The 19,651-nt window shown below is 37.0% G+C and overlaps 2 protein-coding genes across 4 annotated transcripts; one reads left to right on the forward strand and one right to left on the reverse strand.

The window, feature by feature from the left end:
- Nucleotides 1–5,068: 5,068 nt before the first annotated feature.
- On the forward strand, nt 5,069–15,207 carry LOC133831457 (uncharacterized). 3 transcript variants are annotated; one of them, XR_009892504.1, is made up of 19 exons: nt 5,069–5,671; nt 6,389–6,935; nt 7,165–7,416; nt 7,938–8,029; nt 8,579–8,789; nt 9,364–9,545; nt 9,654–9,881; nt 10,274–10,461; nt 11,091–11,184; nt 11,295–11,351; nt 11,485–11,619; nt 12,086–12,154; nt 12,621–12,746; nt 13,271–13,432; nt 13,595–13,723; nt 13,823–13,924; nt 14,209–14,285; nt 14,383–14,865; nt 14,951–15,207. XR_009892504.1 is itself a non-coding variant. In XM_062261757.1 (19 exons), exons 1-18 carry the CDS (start codon nt 5,138–5,140, stop codon nt 14,765–14,767), a joined length of 3,570 nt encoding a protein of 1,189 aa, XP_062117741.1. In that variant the 5' UTR covers nt 5,069–5,137; the 3' UTR covers nt 14,768–14,805; nt 14,951–15,207. The 3 variants fall into 3 exon arrangements, 2 of the variants coding, with proteins under 2 accessions (XP_062117741.1, XP_062117740.1); XM_062261757.1 differs by having other exon boundaries at nt 14,383–14,805; XM_062261756.1 differs by having other exon boundaries at nt 14,383–15,207.
- Nucleotides 15,208–16,277: 1,070 nt separating this feature from the next.
- On the reverse strand, nt 16,278–19,268 carry LOC133831458 (DUF724 domain-containing protein 7-like). Its single transcript, XM_062261758.1, has 6 exons — nt 18,575–19,268; nt 17,817–18,242; nt 17,522–17,726; nt 17,281–17,423; nt 17,043–17,106; nt 16,278–16,959 (listed from the first exon to the last, which is right to left on the reverse strand). The coding sequence occupies exons 1-6, from the start codon at nt 19,046–19,048 to the stop codon at nt 16,553–16,555; spliced, it is 1,719 nt and encodes a 572-aa protein (XP_062117742.1). The 5' UTR covers nt 19,049–19,268; the 3' UTR covers nt 16,278–16,552.
- Nucleotides 19,269–19,651: the final 383 nt, after the last annotated feature.

The raw sequence follows: 19,651 nt of genomic DNA on the forward strand, positions 1-19,651 counted from the left end.
CATAGAGAAAATGCAAGTTGGGGTTCCCGTTGAAAAACAACCAGTTGGTCGACCGAAGAAGAATAAGGTGGGAAGAAGGAAGACAAACCGCACTCCATCAAATGGAGAAATCATTCCCAGTCATCGCAAGTGTAGCATGTGTGGTGGTCTTGGCCACAACAGGGCTACATGCAAAGCTAGGCTTTAAACTTTTTTTTCCCATTTGAACTTGTTGTATTAATAAACTCTTTTTATTTGATTTTTCTGAAAAGTTATGTTTATGGCAAAGCTAGGCTTTAAACTCTTTTTTCCCATTTGAACTTGTTGTATTAATAAACTCTTTTTATGAAGGTAACAAATTTTGATAATTCAATAACAGTTCGATATAGCTTGATATTAGCTCGATAACAGCCCGTGAAAATTATAAAAAAATGTGAACAACAAACTGTACATGTAAAGACCCTGTATATATACAATCATCAAGGTAACAAATTTTGATACCACAAGTCTGTGGTCCACTTGTTCCTGAACACCTCCATATTTTCATCGCAGATAGCTTCCAATGGAAGACCGACCATTAGATGCTCAATATACTTGATAGCATACACACCACAATCCCCACTGTAAAAAAAAATATATATATTAAGTGCACATTACTATAAATTTAGTTAGAAACAAAATTAGTATGAAGATGATGTTTGTTACCTTCTCTTTGACTGAGGGAGCTCGTGTTTCTGTTTGCGACGCAATGTGAACTGATGCGGCCTATTTCCTGCTGATGGAATCTTCAACATCAAGCTATCAGTAAACAGTTTACTCTGCATTAACAGAGAAGGTAGCATAAAGCACCATGGACTCATAATATCCTCAAGCTTTGCGTCACTAATCACCGAGTTGTCTGAATCGTAAACAGTCAGAGTCCAACTAGAAATGGAAGCCTCAATGGCAAACCAATGTTGTTGTCCATAGTTCTGGCACCAATATACATCCTCAACTCCTCCCCAAGATGCCAGAAACTGCTGCTCGATGCCGGTCAACATGAACATAATGTCAGCATCCCAATAATACTTTGTTTTGTCGGCTGTTTTCTTGAACTGATCATATCGGGCAGGTATCACTTGTGAGAAATAACTGTTCATCACAACTGCATTCTGTCGATATATATTGGGAAAATACTTGCGACGCATACGAAGCATGTGTTCTGCCGCATCAATATGCTGCAAAAGAGAGTACGATAAAAAAATTAGCAAAAACCATCATAAAATGCTGATGTCCAGCTCCATCGAGCTCACATCGAACTCATATCGAGCTCATATCGAGCTAGTATGAAACAGTAAAAAAACAAACTACTTTAACATCCCTATCGAACTACCTATCGAGCTCCATCGAGCTCACATCGAGCCACTCTGAAACAGTAAAGAACAACCCCTATTTTAACATCCATGTCGAACTACTATCGAACTCCTATCGAGCTCACATCGAGCCAGTATGAAACAGTAAAAATAACCTACTTTAACATCCCTATCGAACTACCTATCGAGCTCACATCGAGCCATCATGAAATAGTAAAGACAACCTATTTTAACATCCCTATCGAACTCCCTATCGAGCTCCATCGAGCTCACATCGAGCCACTTTGTTAAGGGAATTTTCACTATCGAACTCATATCGAACTCACATCGAGCTTTTAACATCCCTATCGAACTAATATCGAGCTCACATCGAGCCACTCTAAAACAGTAAAAAAACAATCTATTTTAACATCCCTATCGAACTACCTATCGAGCTCCATCGAGCTCACATCGAGCCACTCTGAAATAGTAAAGAACAACCCCTATTTTAACATCCATGTCGAACTACTATCGAACTCCTATCGAGCTCACATCGAGTCAGTAAAAATAAAACATGTAAAATTGAAAACAGTCCATAATTAGGTATAAATTGCTTACCCCATCATTGAGCCACGACTGGGGTGTCTTCAACGTCAGAAACCATGCTGGACCGTGACTCCCAGTCTTTACATCCCGCGGGGTCTTGTTGGGCATGTCTCCAAGAAGCCACTTGCACATTGTCCTATACTGTTTGGGATCTGGCTTCTTGAGAGGGTCCAGCACATGTGTAGCCTCTTGTGTAGCCTCGTCTGCTGGTGCAGCTGCAGCAGTGCGAGGTCTTTTCCTCGTGGGATCCGTATAGTCCTCAAACCAATCTGGCTTGCGTCTTTGGCGTCTAGCCCTCTGAAACTGAACCCCAGCAACATCCTCAGGGTTGACAATAACGACTCCCGGAGTCTCAGCATCTGGTGTCACAATGATGGTAGGGGGCGTCGTTGGATCATCAACATAGTCTAGCGGAAGATCCAATGACTCTGACTCTGAATCTTCATTGGACCCCCTCGGTTTCTCCTTAACAAATGTCAGGATCTGACTGAGTACGTCCAAGATCACTGACTGGTTCTTCAAGAGGGTCTCCTGTCGACCCTCGACTCTGTCCAACCGCTCAATCAAGTCGGCCAGCTCAGGGGCTGAGGCTGAGGCTGGTGGTGGGGTTGGTGTTGGGGCTGACACTGAGGCTGGGGCTGATGTTGGGGCACAGGTTGATGCTGGGGCTGAGGCTGGGGCTGATGTTGGGGCACAGGTTGAGGCTGGGGCTGAGGCTGGGGGAATAGGAGGGGTGGGACCTGCAACCTCCTTCCCCGGGGCAGCATCAACAAATATCTTGGCTGCCTCGGCAGCCTGAGAAACTTTCTCTGCCATTTTCTCAAAAGTCGCATCCTCCTCCTCATCAGTCTCCGAGGGATCCTGGCCAAGCCCAGGATAAAGGGGAAGATCTCCCTCAGTCAAAGACAAGTAATAGTCTTTTTCTGCTGGCCGAGGCTTCAACATCGGAAGAACAATTAACTGCAAACAACATAAAACATTTGGTTAACTCAAATAATGATAAAATATAAGCATATAGATAAAAAAAAAACAACATAACTTACATTCTTCTTCAATAATATCGGTGCGATGACGGACTTGGTGAAATCCTTGTTCTTCCGATGCGACCAGCTAAGCATCCTCGGGAACATGTTTCCCGAGCTCACAACAAGCTCCACCGCAAGCTGTTGGATAGCCTCATATGCCCAGTACTGTAAGGCAGGGGCATAACCATACATACTGTATTTGGACTCTTGCTGCACCTTGGCATCCTTCTTGGCATCATAGTTGGCCTTTTGCTTCACCATGTCCTTCTTACAAGAATGCAATAGCCTCCTATAAGAGTACTTCCCCCATGGATAGCTGAAGAAGTACTCTACATTCTCAACAATTTTTAGAATATCTCGCCAAATGTGCAGTTTTCCCTCAATGGCATTCAGAACCCCCTCAACAAACAGACATAGACCAAGCTTGTACACATCTTCCACAACCGTACAAGTCTTGAAAGCATGGTCCACCTGTGACAGCTTTACTTTCTCAGCATCGTTGAAATACTCCTTTATCAACCGATCGCTGAGATTACGCCCTTCCAACTCTTCTGGTGACGGGAAGGCACTGAAATCCAACCCCGTCACCAGGGCAAACTCTCCCATGCCGAATCTACAAGACTTCGACCCCAAGAAAAAATGCACCTCATCTTCGTTGTTGCTGGCGATTTTCCTCAGCAACAGTTGATGCACCAAGACTCAGGAGAAATTAAACTCCGAAGCCAAAAAGAATTGCTTAAAAGGGGATTCCTTAGCCCTTTCAAGCAGCCCGAGCTCCAAAAACCTGGTCTTGATGTGATTTAAAGTACTACTACCCCGATATGTCACTCGACCAGGAAAGTGATCACTGAACGGAACAAGCAACTTAGGCATCTGTAACAACACATGAAATTTTTTTTGTAAGAAAACAGAATAAAAAAAATTTCAAAAAAACACTGAAATAAGTTGTCATCGAGCTCTATCGATCTCTATCGAGCTGAAACATACCCTATCGAGCACTATCGAAAAACTATCGAGTTCCATCGAGAAATATCAACAACCTAAATTTATCGAGCCTATCGAGCCAGCATCGAGCCTATCGAGCCAGCATCGAGCCTATCGAGCTAAGAAAAATCTGTCTGTCTAGATAAATAACCATCGAGCTACAGTCTAGTCTCATATCGAACCATTATCGAACCTATCGAGCTATGAAAAATCTGTCTGTCTAGATAAATAACCATCGAGCTACAGTCTAGTCTCATATCGAACCATTATCGAACCTATCGAGCCCTTGTAATATAATACAACATATCCTACCGAGCTCTTATCGAGCTCCTATCGAGCTCATGTCGAGCTCATATCGAGCCATAATCGATCCATCATCGAACTGTTCAAACTACCTTATCGAGCCTACTATCGAACCTATCGAGCCACTGGTTCAAACCCAGAAAAAATTTCCCACAAAATCGGACAACCCATTCCACAAATCACAGATTCAACAACGATATAAAGCAAATATGGACTTGGGTTCAAGATTTTACCTTAGTTTTTTAAACTTTGAAGGAAATATGCTCCGTGGGTCTCGGGTTTGACAGAAAAATGGGAGTTTGCAGTGGGCTCGAGATCGCCGGAGAAATGGGAGAAGGTGGGGGCTCGACGGAGATGGCGGCTCGACGGAGGTGGGGGTTCGATGGTTTTTGGGGGATTTTTGTGAGACTGAAAGAGAGAGAAACCGAGACTGAGAGAGAGAAGGCTGAGATTGAATGGGAAGGGTATTTTCGGTAGGAGGGAAAAGCTTAGCATTAATTTGAAAATATTATTAATGTTGGGATTTTTTGGTAATATTAGGTATTATTAGAGATAAAAAGTGAAATTTCCCTTTGTAAATGGACTTTAGAAAATAATTGCACATGTAAATTTTCCTAGATGAATTCCCATGACTTTGACCACAGCTGGGCTCAGCACATAATATCGAACAAATGAGCTCAGCCCATAATATAGCGCACATGGGCTTAGCCCATTATATAGCGCACATGAGCTCAGCCCAAATACTTTTTGGACTGAATTCGGCCCGTAAAAAAATCTACGATGATGATTGGTTCCCCAAAACCTCCGACTCCAAAACCCTGCTCTGTATCACTTCCAAGTTCCAACCTCCAAAAAGTGCGCGCTCTCTCTCTCTCTCCGTCTCAGACTCACCCCATTAACCAGACAACAATGGAGGACGATAAACCCGAACAAGACCAAGAGCCCGATCACGATCACACTGACTCATTCAACGATGCCTCTGACATTTGCCAGCAGCTCATGGACCGCTACGCCAAGTCCACGGCCGCCCAGCACCGCCACCTCCTCGCCACTGCCGCTGCCATGCGCTCCCTCCTCACCGCCGAATCCCTTCCCCTCACTCCACCGGCTTACTTTGCCGCTGCCATTACTGCCATTGATGACGCCTCGTCTGCTTCCTCCCAGTCCTTGGACCCCACAGCCGTCGCCGCGCTTCTAGCTTTTCTCGCGATAGTTCTCCCGCTTGTGCCGCCACAGATGATTGAGGCCGAGAAGGCGAGCGAGGCCGTGCAGGTGATTGTGAGGCTCCTGGCGTGGGAGAAGGAAGGGCTCGCTGTGGCCACCGTGAGGGCTGGAGTTAAGTGCTTGGGGGTTTTGGTAGGTTTTTGTGATTTGGAGGATTGGGTCTCTGTGAAATTGGGATTTGAAACGTTGCTCAAATTCTCCGTTGATAAACGCCCTAAGGTATGTGACTTTTCTGAGTTGAAATGTTGCTATATAGACGAAATGAATAGCTTCACATTGTTATGTTTCACATAGACCTGGGGGTGTAATTTTAGTAGCTATAAAATCCATTGTGTTCCCATGACTTACCCATGAGGGGTCATTCGAGGACAAGCCTGTGGTTTGCTTTCACGAGGCTTGAGTTTGATTCCTTCTCCGGGACTTATTAATTTCCTAGAGTTTTGCACCTTAGCGTTGGTTCAGCGAGCGAGAGGGCACATTATCAAAATAGTAAACTTACGTATACATGAATTTTACTTGCTTAGGCTTGGTATGAACTAATTGTTTAAAATGCTTAAGTATGCTTGATTGAAGTATTTAGAATGTTTTTTCTTTTGAGGGGATATGATTCTTGAAAAAATATCTATTCATATAAGAGCAAAATCATGCAAGGGATTTGGACTTTGTTGTTTGCCTAATGATGGTTGAACTTTCTTGTGGGAGACCGTTTGGTCAGGGGTCGAACATAATAGGTATTTGCATTTTCTACATATGGGTTGGACATTGGTGGGTTCGTGCTTCTTTGTAGTGGCCTATTGCAGTTTGCCGTGCTTATATTCTACACTGTGATTCAATTCAATCCCTCCTTTTTTTTTTTGGCACAAAAAGCTATTGTAAACAACTGAGAAAATTGATATAGGTTAGTACTTTCATGTTTATGTATCTTGGTTTTTACAGGTAAGAAGATGTTCGCAAGAATGTCTTGAGAAGGTTTTTAAGTCAATACATAGTTCTACTGTTATCAAGGAAGCGAGCAAACTGGTGATGTCTATGCTAAAATCTTACATGCCTTTGGCTGTTGAATTAAGTAATTCAAGGGGTTCTGTTGGATCTAAAGATGATTTGTTGACAGAACCTAAAAATGTGGAGGTCCTCCACATGCTAAATATGTTGAAGCTTATTGTTCCTTTTCTTTCCATTAAAACAAGGTCAAAAGTTCTTTCAGAAGTAGAGAAACTCATGAAACGTCAGTTCTCATTGCTCACAAGGCACATTCTCAAAACCATCGAAACATGTTTTGACACTGTGAAAGCTGATGTTATCGCACCCAGCACTGAGAACATTGTGGTTTCTCTTTCATCATATATCTCTTTGGGAGAGAAGAATCCTGCGGATACTGTGAAGTCTGCCATAACCTTGTTGAAACGTTCTCTTGACATACTTCGTTCTGGAGAAGCAAGCTCTTATATTAAGTGTCTTTCGCTAGTTTGTGATTCTGTTGCAGGTATTTGCATGGTTTATTTTTTTAGAGAACTTACACAAGATGTTAAATTTTTATGAGTTTTTAGTGGAGGTCACTCATATATACATTTTTCTCACTAATCTGAAATTGTTTATGTTCTGTCTTTCTTATGGAAAAAACACACGGTCTGAAAGTAGGCTGCCTTTGTTGATATACAAAATGTTGATGTTGTTTAAAGGTTCTCTTACCCCTTTAATTCATGATGATCCAGGACTTCTGACTTTTGAAGATTCAATTGCATCGCATGCTGCACTCATATTGAAAGAGGTAATAAGTCATCATGTGGACCAAAGAAGCCCGTCGGATGATGATACTCAATCATTTCAAGATGATGGAAAGGAGAGCATTGAAGCAACTGCAATAAAATCCACATGTGCTATCTTGGAAAATTCTCTTATGATTTGTGATGGAAAACCCAATGAGCATATTTTGGCTGTCACATCTGCATTGTTCCTTAAACTTGGTAACCATACATTATCATCTTACATGCTTGCATAATCTTTTTTCTTTTAATAAAGACACTTCTCAGCACATACAGATTTCTTCCGGGTTTCTGCTTCATTCAAGTGTACAATGATTATTTGTTCTATATAATATGAAAGAACTCAACTAATATCCGAGAAACCTCTTCTTTATTGCTCAAATCCTAGTCCTCATGTTAAAGACCAAAACATAGAACAATTCAGGCTAATTCGAGATAGCCAGTCTCCACTTAGTCCAAAACCGATTCTACAATCTTGTTACAAACCATTTATACTCTACATAACAGCCTAACAACTGAAATAAGTATCTGACAATGTCATAACAGTAAACACAATTTCTGCCACTAACACAAACAGCTAACTAGTTAGATTTTATAAATATTATTAGTTTAAAAAGGAAAACATATTTTTAGATGCCGTAATGGTTGTTTTTTTCAAGTATTATTGCACTCATGTACTTTCCTAGTTGATTGCTGCTTACTGAAGTTATTATTGTTTTTAGGAGGGATCTCATGTTACTATATGAAAAATATTCTGTTCAAACTTGCCGACTTGATGACCCTTGCTAGTGGGGGTAAATTCAACACTGTTCATGTAAGTTGGAGTAAAATATTATTTTCTTTCCGATATTCATGGGTTTTTATGTAGTATTATAGCTGAAAATTTAAATTTAATGTGTTTTTCCATGTTCACATTTTGTTGTCTATTAGCTGTGAATTGGAGAATTTCTTTCAATTTCAAGTCATTGTGTCTAATACAGACATGTAATCATAGTGTAATTTTGTGCAGTGTAATTGGTAAATAGGTTTGGATATTCATTTCACTTCACATTTCACAATCTGTTTTAAGAATGACCTGTGTACTTTTAACATGAATACCTTTAGAGAAGATCAAGTTCTCTTGAAGTTTTTGATATAACTATTAACTTGTTCAGTCTAAACATTTATTTTATTCAAATCAGTTTCCTATAAAAATAGAAAATGGAAAGAAGAAGAAGAAAAAGCTAATCTAGATATTTCTTGTGAATGATGCACTGTGTTTCTATGTACTTTTTTTATGCTAGACTGATGGCTTTAGTAGCTATAAGAAATTGTTTTCTAGTTCTGATTGGTAATAGTGAAAACTTTTTGCTGTCCTTTTCAGATTCAGAGCTGTATCGGATCCGCAGTAATTGCTATGGGACCTGAGAAAATATTATCATATGTGCCTATATCCCTTAACACTGATGATTTCACCTATTCAAATATTTGGTTGGTGCCAATTCTGAAAAAATATGTAGTTGGAGCGTCATTGGAGTATTACATAGATAATGTCATTCCCCTTGCAAAATCCTTTCAGCAAGCCAGTCGTAAAGGTATTTTCTTAAAGAGTGGAGACCTTTATTAACATCAATTGGAAGAGAAATTGGAGCTTTAATGCTGATAATTATTATAACAATTAATCTTGGATGTGTTTCCTGTGCATCTGTATTGTGGTGCTACGTGCTAAAATCAATTAGCCAATTTTGCTTCTTTGTTGCTTTACAGATACTTAAAGCTGTAATGGTTTTTCATTGTTGATTATTTAATTTTATTTTTTGTGAATTCCTTAAAGATATAAGTGGCATGTTTGTAGAGAAGCCATTTTTAAGGGAACCACTCTTCCAGGGGGGGTTTTCCTTATTAGCATAACTAAGAAATATTGGCATTTTTGTAATATAATTAGTAATCTACAGCTACCTTTGGTTCTTGCAGGGCATCTGTTAGGGGACTGTGGGCATTTTTTTCATTCTTTCATTCATCTGTTACTATTTTATAAAATGTTATGTTCAAATTTAAACTCTAACATTTTTTAGTCTTCATTAAAGTTAAATAATAATATCCTATGCACACTTAACCATTTTTATATTTCTTTTCATTCTTCGTTTGTCCACTTTTTTCGTCTTCCAGCTAAAGACCCAACAATTGGTCAGAGTTTACAATCGCGTGCTTATGACTTGTGGGGATTGCTTCCTTCTTTTTGCCAGCATCCAACTGATTTTTGCCAAAATGTTGGACCTCTGGCTGAAGTTTTAATTAAGTTTCTCAAAAAGAATTCTTATATGCATGAGAATGTTGCTGTTGCTTTACAGGTCATTTTTTTTTAAGAACGTCAGACTTTGATTTCCTTTTTCCTTTTTAAAATTTTGTTTTATGCATCACTTTATTCATGTGTTTCTTTGTTTTATTTCTTTTGAAAGGTTATAGTAAATCAGAACAAAAGTGCACTCAGCCAAAAAACTGATGCTGCTGTGTCAGAGCCCGGTGTGTCATTAGAATCTGTTTCAAAGTTCAGCTGCCCACCAACTTATTCAAAGAAAGTTGCAACAAAAAATTTGAAGACTTTAGCATCATATTCCAATAAGTTGGTTCGGGCTCTAACAGACTTGTTTCTTGAGTCACCTCCTGAAAAGCGCTCATTTTTTAAGGTCTCACCATCTATCATATTTTAACCTTTATTGAAGTGTTTTATTCAAAATTTGTTGTTTGTATCTTCAACGTGTTGGCTGCATGGGTGTAGTTATTAGTTTAGATTCTCATTTTACATGTCATGACTTCCTTCACTTTTTTCCTATTCCCTTTTATATCTCGTCTTTAAGAAGCTTCTAATACTTTTTAAATTTAATTATTAACTCTTATTTTAGATCTTACTGTTGACTGAGATATAATCTTAACTTTCATTTAATAGCTTATTTTAGATCTTAATCATATACTATATAGGCCATATGTAACACTCAAATTTTGTGATTTCGATTTTCACTCTGTTACATTAGGAATCAATATAGTAAACTTGTACTTGTTCTTGTCCTCATATTTTCAGGATGCTATTGGATGCTTGACTTCTATTACTGATCCTTCTGTAACCAAAAAGATTTTCAAGTCCTTGCTTGAGCAGTTTGGGTTCATTGATGAAAGGGGCGAGTTTGGAAAACCGGAGTCAGAGAATGAAAGCACATTGGTTGACAAAGAACCAGGGAATCTAGACACCATGGAGAAAGATGCTCAAAGGTAAAAGGAGGATTTTTTGTTATATATTGTAAAAATAGGCATAAGGGCAAACACAACTTGGCAGTTTGTTAAGTGTTTCTAAAGTTGCAAGTTGACTTTCAGCATGATGTTGGTGAATTTTTTGTTAACCGCCGCAGCCTGGAGCTAGTTAGCAATGGTTTATTAAATTACTGTCAGGATTCTTAGGAAAAATATATGTTTAATTTATTCTGATTTTGTTTAGTGTTATTAACACATTAAATGATTAGATATTAATCTCTGGAAGATTTTTTCAAAGCAATACTTGGGATGTTACCATTTAAATATACTAGAACCAGAAGGAATGTCTGGAAAGGAAAATATGCTAAGGTGTTGTTTCTAGGGTGCCTTGCCTGAGCAATCATTGAGTACTTGATAATTAAATCATCAGATTATACATTGAGGGGTTTAGAACTAAGTAAATGTCACCTGTTTTTGTGTATTCCAAGCCAATTCCTCTAATATTAACATCATTTTATCAGGTGCTTGCTTCTTAAGAAGTTTCATATCATAGAACTAGAATCTTACAGATGACTTGGTGTCTATTTAGTGAAGAAATGTCTAAATGCAATAATGATAGTGTTTGAAACTCTTTTGTTTGGTATTTACAGATGTTTTGTTCTAGAGCTTGCGTCTTGTTTTGTTGAAGGAGCCAAAGAGGACCTTATTGATCTAATCTATAACTTTATTAAGAGCAGCTTTCAGGTATCATGCAACATCCAATAGCTACATATGATGATTTATTGTGCATGATTTTATGCTTACTGTAACTGCTATATTTAGGCTGAAATTTTGCATGAATACTTGATATTTAGGTCACCAATGAGATTGGTCATCATCAAGCCTATCACACTCTGAGTAGAATTTTGCGGGTCTGTACATATTCATAGCTCTAATCTCTCTCTCTCTCTCTCCCTCCCTCCCTCCATCCCTCCTCTCTCGCTCTCTCTCTCTCTCTCTCTCTAATGAATTGAATTATCTTCTCTATTACTTGACATGGTGCAGGAGCATGCTTGGTTTAGTTCGTCTCGATTTTCTGAGCTGATTGATTTCTTACTAGGCTTTAAATCTTCTACTGATGTTGCTACTCTAAGGAGTCGCTTTGCTTGTTTTCATCCTTTAATGGTTCACACATTGAAGGTCAGGCATACTATGTTTTTTGTTATTAATAATTATTTTCGTATATTAGAATAAGTGTATGAAAATATTGTAGATCACTTCAGAGGTTCTCTTATACAATACTTAATAGGTTTACTTTTCTGTGTCTTATATTTTCTGAAAATAAATGATAAAGGACCAACTGTTTTTTTAAATGTGTCTCATTGTGTATTTTAGCTCTGATTTTGTATATGGAAGCATCTCAATTATCTTTTTTTTTTAATATTATGTAGAATCCTTATGAAGACATAATAGTCTGACTAGTTGTGTTGTTTTACCCTTGTTATTCTTGTTCGTTATATATTTCAAGCAGTATTGTTTTGGTACATTAGGCTATTCTTTAAAGGTCTCTACATCTCTGCCCATGTATTTTTACGAAAACACAACCTTTTATCTAAATTTTGGATGACAGTGGAGTTTATTTTAATATTTTGTGCTGGTCATGCAGATAGACTCAGAGGAAGAAAATGCAAAGGCTTTTCTCATTGTCAATGAGATCATACTTACACTAAAGGATGTAAGAACTGCTTTAAGAAATTTGTTGATTAACTGGTTTCTATTTATTTATTTTGCTTAAAATTAAGGTTAGAATTATTCTTTGCATTCATCATATGCCTTTCCATTTTTCAGTGTTTCTATGCATTCAGAGTTTACGAGCTTCTTAATGTTTATGTTACATATTTTTTATTTTTATAACCATAATTGTCTATTTAAGGGTGTTAATGAGTAAATTTAAATATTGGGTCGCACTTTGGCTATTTGATATTATACTCTGAGGGATTAGATATTTTTGTTGACTTTGTTTTGTATGGTTTTCTTTTCAACACTTTTACTTGTATTATTTTTATTCTTTAGCACTGGTTTAATTTCTAGAAATATATCTGTATATTGTTTATTTTGTACCATCTGATAATTTAATTTGAGACGGACCCTATCAATTATCAGTGTGTGACACAAGAAATGGATATTGTAATCATGTGTAGGCCAAGGAAGAGGACGTAAGGAAAGCAGCCTATGATGTACTACTTGAGATAGGTTCCAGCTTGAGAGACATGGCATCTTTCACTTCTGAATCTTCTGATACACCTTACCAGAAACTAATTAACATGGTCAGTGCATTACTTTCATGCTTGTGTTGCTTTATCCATTGAGGGCATAGCAGCATAGTGACTTGAACTTTTTTGAAAAAAGAGACAGAGGCCTTGTCTTGGATTGACCTCTACTCACATAAATACATAACCCTCACTTGAACTGTCCCTAGGTGGTGTTGTATGCTCTATTTAAGTTGGAAAAAGTGTTGACATTATTTCACAAAGAGATATTTGGATGATTTTAAACAATTTTAGAAAGGTAGGAGTTTTTAGATATAATGAGTTTATTAGGGTTCATCAACCCAACTGACAAAGCAGCCACTGAGCCTGACTCTATACAGTCCATCTTGGTTGGGGTCAGCGCTCATCATTGAGTTTAGTTTTGATTGGACATTCAGTTTCAGAAATTAGTCATTAAAATTTTAATTGTGCTTGTTCTTATCTCACTAAGATGTTTCTTTGAGATGGTTCTGTTAGGCCCTTTTTATGTCACTGCCTTTTTCTGCTATATTCTTTCTTGACTCATTTGTGTTCAAATTCAGGTAATGGGCTATCTTTCTGGTACATCTCCTCATGTAAAGAGTGGAGCTGTGTCTGTGCTATCAGTGCTGATATACAAGGATACAGAGATTTACCGCTCAATGCCGGATCTTATTCCCTCTATTTTAACTTTGCTGCAGGGCAAATCTGTCGAAGTTATAAAAGTTAGTGTCGTCTCAGCCATTCTTCTTTGGTTGTGTGATACGTTATTGATCAATTTAGTTTTGTTTCTTATTAATAGAGTTATTAATTGAATGAAGAAAGTTTTGTTTTTTTTTTTTTTGACATTCTTGATTCTAAGGGGTTGGCTGTCCTGCATTTGACAGGCTGTTTTGGGTTTTGTGAAAGTACTAGTATCTTGCTTAGAGGGTAGGGATTTGCAGCATCTTCTTCCTGACATTCTCAAAGAAGTTTTACCATGGTCTTCTGTTTCAAGAAACCATTTCAGATCGAAGGTATGTGAATTCCGCACCAAAGTTTTTTTTGCCACACCAGGCAGGAACTCTTTTCTGGGTTTTTTTAGGGAGAGGAAAATTAACATATTCTATCTACAGGTTACTGTCATAGTAGAGATTATGATCCGGAAGTGTGGGTTTTCTTCAGTTACATCAGTTGCTCCGGAGAAATATAGGCGCTTTCTGAAGACTGTAATGGAGGTAACTTCAAACCCAGTTCTCTCTCTCTCTCTCTCTCTCTCTCATGGATATTAGAAATCAGCTTATTTTTAAAGTTTAAAAATAAAAATCTTTGTGGCAAAAATGCATTCTAAAGGAGTATTCATATGCAAATATGATACTTAAATGCCACTACTATATGATCTTCACACCAGATCATTCATTTAGGTATTTGATACATAACTAGAACTCTGACTGTTAATTAGGTGTCAATGTCTGATGAATAACTATGTTTCTGTGTTTTTCAATTGTTTTAAACCCTGCAGAATCGCCATGCCAAGACAAATCTCAAAGATGAGGCTGAACCCATCACTGATAAAGAAACACAACATTCTACCAAGAGGTCTAACTCCATTACGAAACTAAATAGGTTTTATGTCTTCTCTATTAGCTTTGCTCTTACCTTTGAATTTTTATATTATTCTTAAAAATATTTTCAGGCAGGGGAAGAGGGATCGGAATGAGTTGGATACAGAACCTAAGAAAAATGAAAAAGCAGTGAAAGGTCGATTTGATAGGAGTAAAAAATTTAATAAAGGAAAATTTGATCAAGTTCCTCCAAGTGGTCAAAAGAGAAAATTTGATCAAGGCCCCCCAAGTGGTCAAAAGAGAAAATTTGATCAACAAGGACCCCCAAGTGGTCAGAAGAGAAAATTCGATCAAGGGCCTCCAAGAGGTCAAAAGAGAAAATTTGATCAAGGGCCTTCAAGTGGCCAAAAGAGAAATATGAACATGGGCAAGAAAGGAGGTTTTAAAAAAGCAGCCCCTGGTTCCATGCCCAAACGAAGCAAGTTTGGGAAAAGTGGAGATAGGAAACAAGTATAGAAGAGTATAGGATCATCCATTATTAGGTTAAAGTTTTGGTGAGTTAAATTGTTTGGCAAGCTATTCCTGGTTCTGTTACGATCTCGATCAATCGCTGAGTAAGATGATTATTTTTCTGCTCAATTTATTTCTAGCAAAACTCCTAGCATAGATTAGAAGTGTTGATAATGGTTGGTCTCTTAGGAGTCGCAATCTAATTCACCATTTGTTAGTGGAGGAGCTTTATGAAGCAATGGCGTAGTCCAGTCCATTCTTAACATCGTGGCTAGGGATGGTTGCGAGGCCAAACGTAAATTTTGACCGATTTAGAGCATGGTTTTTGTTTTTGTATTGTAATCTATATTTTGTGGCACAGCTTTCTTGTGGAAAATTAATGAAACTTTATGAAATGATTATAATTCTAAATCACAGAAAAGTATAGAATTTATGTATTTTTTAAATGATTGTAAAATCATATATACTGAACATGAATAGTATTGATAATGCTAAGAAAAGAGTGAACTTAATAGGAATTATTTTTTAAAGGAAAATTATTTTGAAAGTTGCACTTGCATTTCACATTAATATAAAGATAGTTACTATTATTATCTTTTAACAAAAATGATTTTAATATATTATTTAAATCGTTATTTCTACTTGTACAAGTTTAGGTTCGTTAAACTGCTCACATTGTACCAAAATATATGGTTTGGGAGTATTGTTAAAATTATGCGGTGGTGCAATTTGTTGTTTTAAATGATTTTTGTATTGTTATATATATAGCAATTTTTTTTTAATATTTATCACATTTAAACTTAATTTTTTTAATATGGTTGTTCCAATCCACATTTAATTAGACATATTGAATGAAACTTTTATTTTCCAAAATTGTTTGCGAACTTTATTATGATAATTATTAATTTTTTTAGTGATGAACGTAAATTGTCTGCAGTTTTGAGATATAAGTAGTGCGAGGGAAGTTTGAAAAATTGCTCATGTTACAATCCAATAAATTAATAAAAAACCGCACCACCCAACCTAATTTTGGTAAAACTTATAAATGTAATTTTTTTAACTGAGAAGATTATATATTATAAAAACAAATTTATAGTTTCAAATGATTAAAAACATGTCAAACAAGGCTTCTATTTTGTACATCTCAACAACTTGGACTCTTTACTTTTTCTCATTCTGCTCTTACCTCGGTGCTCCCCAAAGACCATGAACAAAAATTCAGATAACTCTTTGGTTTACTGTTTGTAAATATTGAAAACCAAATTTACCCTGAAAACCGAAGATCCAAACTAAAATTGACATGGTATAAACTCAAGTTTTATATAGCATGTGTCAATTTTCTCTTTTTATGTAAAAGGTGAGATTATCTTTTACCCCATACTTTCTTGGTAAAACTGACTCATATGTTTCTTTGGTACAAAAGTAACATTTTCCTTTTCATCTTTCCCCTTCTTCAATATCAATGGTCACACAAAATTAGGCTAAATGTAGATAAATATGTAACACAACGAGATCGAGAAACAAAATCAGCATAATACAAACTCATTAACATGATTTAATATTCATTTCAAACTTGCTATTTTAATTACAAGAACTCTAATAACTACCCAGGTACTATATCACAGACAAAAACACCTAAGATACCCGATGATATATACAAACAACAACTGGCCTTAATAGTTAAACATAATTACATACTTAGCACTAACCAAAACATAATTACATACTTAGCACTTAACCAAAACATAGGCCTTTTACCAAACTCCATGATGGGTCACCAAGGAATGAAAATCAAAATGACTTCTCATTGGTGTGACAGCCAATATGATCCATGAGTTTAGTTTTAACATCTTTTAACCCAAGTTTGAGTCTATTAAACTCATTCAGATAATTCTTTAGTAACTCCACATCAAATCCCATATTTTGCAATTTGGTCAATTGCTCTATTATGGAATCAACAGTATCCGTTGTAGTAGCTTCTTGCATGTTGGAGATCTGGTCAATTACAAATGCAAACTTTACCTTATTAGTCAAAGCTAGTACTTCAAGCTCAATTTTACTGCCTGCCATCACCAAATGACACTGAGGATTCTGTGGCAATTTTTTGAACACTTCTAATGAATCTACTAATTCCCAAATAGTAGATCTTTTCACAACGGGAAGATTTTGAGGGCTTCCTTTTCCTTGCACATTGCTATCTGTCAATAAAAAAAAACACCCATGTCACAAAGATTTCTAAAGGAATAATTCTAGTTCAAAATGATAATGTAAATTACTGCACCCTCAGTTTGTTCTGCATATCTGTCTATTTCACAAATGGCTCCATTGTCATTTTGACCCCCCTCCTAAATTCAAAGGAGAAAAATTATAATAAGCAACAAAATATTGATGTAAATTACTGTAAAGAGGATCAAAATCAAAATCACAGTATAAATTTAGGTCTTTTTCAAGGCCTAGTCTCTACTAATAAGATAACAAGATTTATCATTTCAGGTATATCAGAACAGCTTCTCTTATACCTGAGAAGAAGCCGCGCCGCTGGTCTTCTCAAAGACTGGTGCTTTTTGAGGCTCCCCTAACCTGCCCGGATCGTCGAGTTCTTCTACTTGGTTTGATTTAAGATTATCATTGCCATTTACCATTTGTGCACAAGACCCCTTACCTGCAAAATCAGTGAAATTCCTTTATTTCTCTGTTCTTTACTATTAGTACTAAAATAACTTGAGTTAAACAAGCTAAGCGAGAACCATTAATTGATACCTGCAGTTGAGAGTTGGAGCTCTTCAAGTTCAAATGTTGATGAATTATCAACACCAGGGGACATTTGATTGTCATGCACATTTGTTGAACAAGATGTTTCTTTTTCAGTAACACAACCCAAACTTCCATTTAAGGTCGATGACCCAATACCTCTACCTTCATCACATGTTGATTTTTGCCGACTAACTGGTGTAGATAGGTTCTCCTGAAAGAGAAAAATTACACAGATAAATGCTATTCAGTTTCAGTCTAACATGAATTAAGAATAGCTAACACAACAGGTATGTATGTATACCCTTGATTCGTTAACCCATTTTCCATCAACCCAATCCAAGTGATAGCGCAGTTGGGTGTGATCAAACTCCATCTCCTTCTTCTCCACCCCAAAAGCAACAGCAACAACATACTTTCTGTCTTGAAGAATTTTAGTGACCTCTCCAACTGACCAACCCAAATCACAAATAGCATCCACCTTCTCCCACAACTCAAAATCTTTATCATCCTCACCCATTTTTGGAGGTTGGAGTCGAATCATCTCCAGTTGTACTAGAGAAACTTTCTCAGCATAATCTTTATTTGTCGTCTTATACTTCACCAGAACAGAAGTTGAGCCTTCAATTTCCCCAATCACAACCGCAGGGATCCATGCAAGGCCCTCATTTTCAGTACTCAGTTTCACTTCCACTCCTGTTCCTGGTCTGAATTTCGAATACTTTATTTCCTGCAAACAATAATTTTTTTTTTTCCAAAAATAGAAAAAGCATTATCATTATTATATACTTAAACAAAGCCTTGAACAAGTTAAAAGAAACAAAAAGATAGTCTGGAAATAAACTTATCGCACGAACTAAGTCGTTTTACCCAGAAAATAGAGAAGTGAAAAAAAAAAATTTAAAGGAAAATGCATGTCAAGACAGCAGAGATTTCATGTCTAGATAGCAGAGATTATATATAGCTCAATAAAAAGATGAAGCCTTTGAAAATGCATGTCTAGATAGCAGAGATTATATATAGCTCAATACAAAGTTTAAGCCTTTGAGAGGAGTACAATACCTGTTTTCCAGACCGAACCCATTTTTTATCGACCCAATCCCAGTGGGGTCGGAGCTGAGAGCGGTTGCAGTAGAGAAGATCAGGTGGGATAGCGAAGCGAACAGTATAGTTATCGTTTTCGACGTTGATGATGACTCCGGTCCACCAGATATCGTGGTGGAAGGCATCAACGACGTCGTTTTGCGCAAATGGCTTATCGGGCTCCGTGTCAGGAGGAGGATTTGGCCTGACGAAATAGCTGTCGATCCTCTCAACAAGATGCCTCTTGCCGTCGTCGGCGAGCATGTGTAGATATCGAACGACGACCTTTGAGCTGTCGTTTTTGGTACGCTTCGTCTTCTTCTTGACGGGAGAGAGAGAAGGAGTGAGAGTATGGGACGGCGGTTCGAGAATGACGGCAGAGAACCAGGCGTTCTGAAACCCATCTTCCCTGCTCCAGACCTCGACTGTGGAACCTTCAGTGAAACCCTCCATTTCTACTAACTGTGTGTGTGCGTGAGTAGTAGAGTTTTGCTTGAAACTGAAGAAAACGGTGAAGATGAAAACGAAGAAGAAGAGCCTTGACTTAAAGACCGAGTTGACTACTCACAGTGAAAAGGAAAGGAAAGGAAAGGAAGGATTTTTATCTGAAACTGACGTAGTGGTAGCTAGCTACTCATTACAATTATCTCTGAAACAAAATCATAGCGTTTGACGGAGGAGTATCGGTCAAGTCATCATGTCTATTTTATATGAAAATATATATTATATATACTAGGGATTAGGGAATGATACGTGTTCGTGTTCACAGAGTATTTATATAGATCCAATATTTTATAAATAATACATTAACAAAAACAAATTTTGATAACTATGTGCTTGGAGAGCTATATATATATTTTATTTTTTTTATTAATTTTAATTAAATATAAAAAATTTATATTTAACATAATATTATTATATTTAATGTTAGATTATAAATATTATTTAAATTTAAATATAATTAAATAAATTAAAATAAAATATTTTACAATAATAATTATTTAGAAATAATAAATCTATATATTTTATTAAATAAAATTTAATTCTACTTAAACT

This window comes from Humulus lupulus, chromosome 4 (assembly GCF_963169125.1).
Source record: "Humulus lupulus chromosome 4, drHumLupu1.1, whole genome shotgun sequence".
NCBI classification, from domain to species: Eukaryota; Viridiplantae; Streptophyta; class Magnoliopsida; order Rosales; family Cannabaceae; genus Humulus; species Humulus lupulus.

Excerpts from the sequence above, each read along its gene's own strand:
- LOC133831457 (XM_062261756.1), top strand. The coding sequence starts at position 5,138 with ATGGAGGACGATAAACCCGAACAAGACCAAGAGCCCGATCACGATCAC. Across the intron at positions 8,030-8,578 it reads GTAAATTCAACACTGTTCAT|ATTCAGAGCTGTATCGGATC; the intron begins GTAAGTTGGAGT and ends TGTCCTTTTCAG. Across the intron at positions 10,462-11,090 it reads ATGGAGAAAGATGCTCAAAG|ATGTTTTGTTCTAGAGCTTG; the intron begins GTAAAAGGAGGA and ends TGGTATTTACAG.
- LOC133831458 (XM_062261758.1), bottom strand. The coding sequence starts at position 19,048 with ATGGAGGGTTTCACTGAAGGTTCCACAGTCGAGGTCTGGAGCAGGGAA. Across the intron at positions 18,243-18,574 it reads GGGTTCGGTCTGGAAAACAG|GAAATAAAGTATTCGAAATT; the intron begins GTATTGTACTCC and ends TATTGTTTGCAG. Across the intron at positions 17,424-17,521 it reads GCTCCAACTCTCAACTGCAG|GTAAGGGGTCTTGTGCACAA; the intron begins GTATCAATTAAT and ends CTGATTTTGCAG.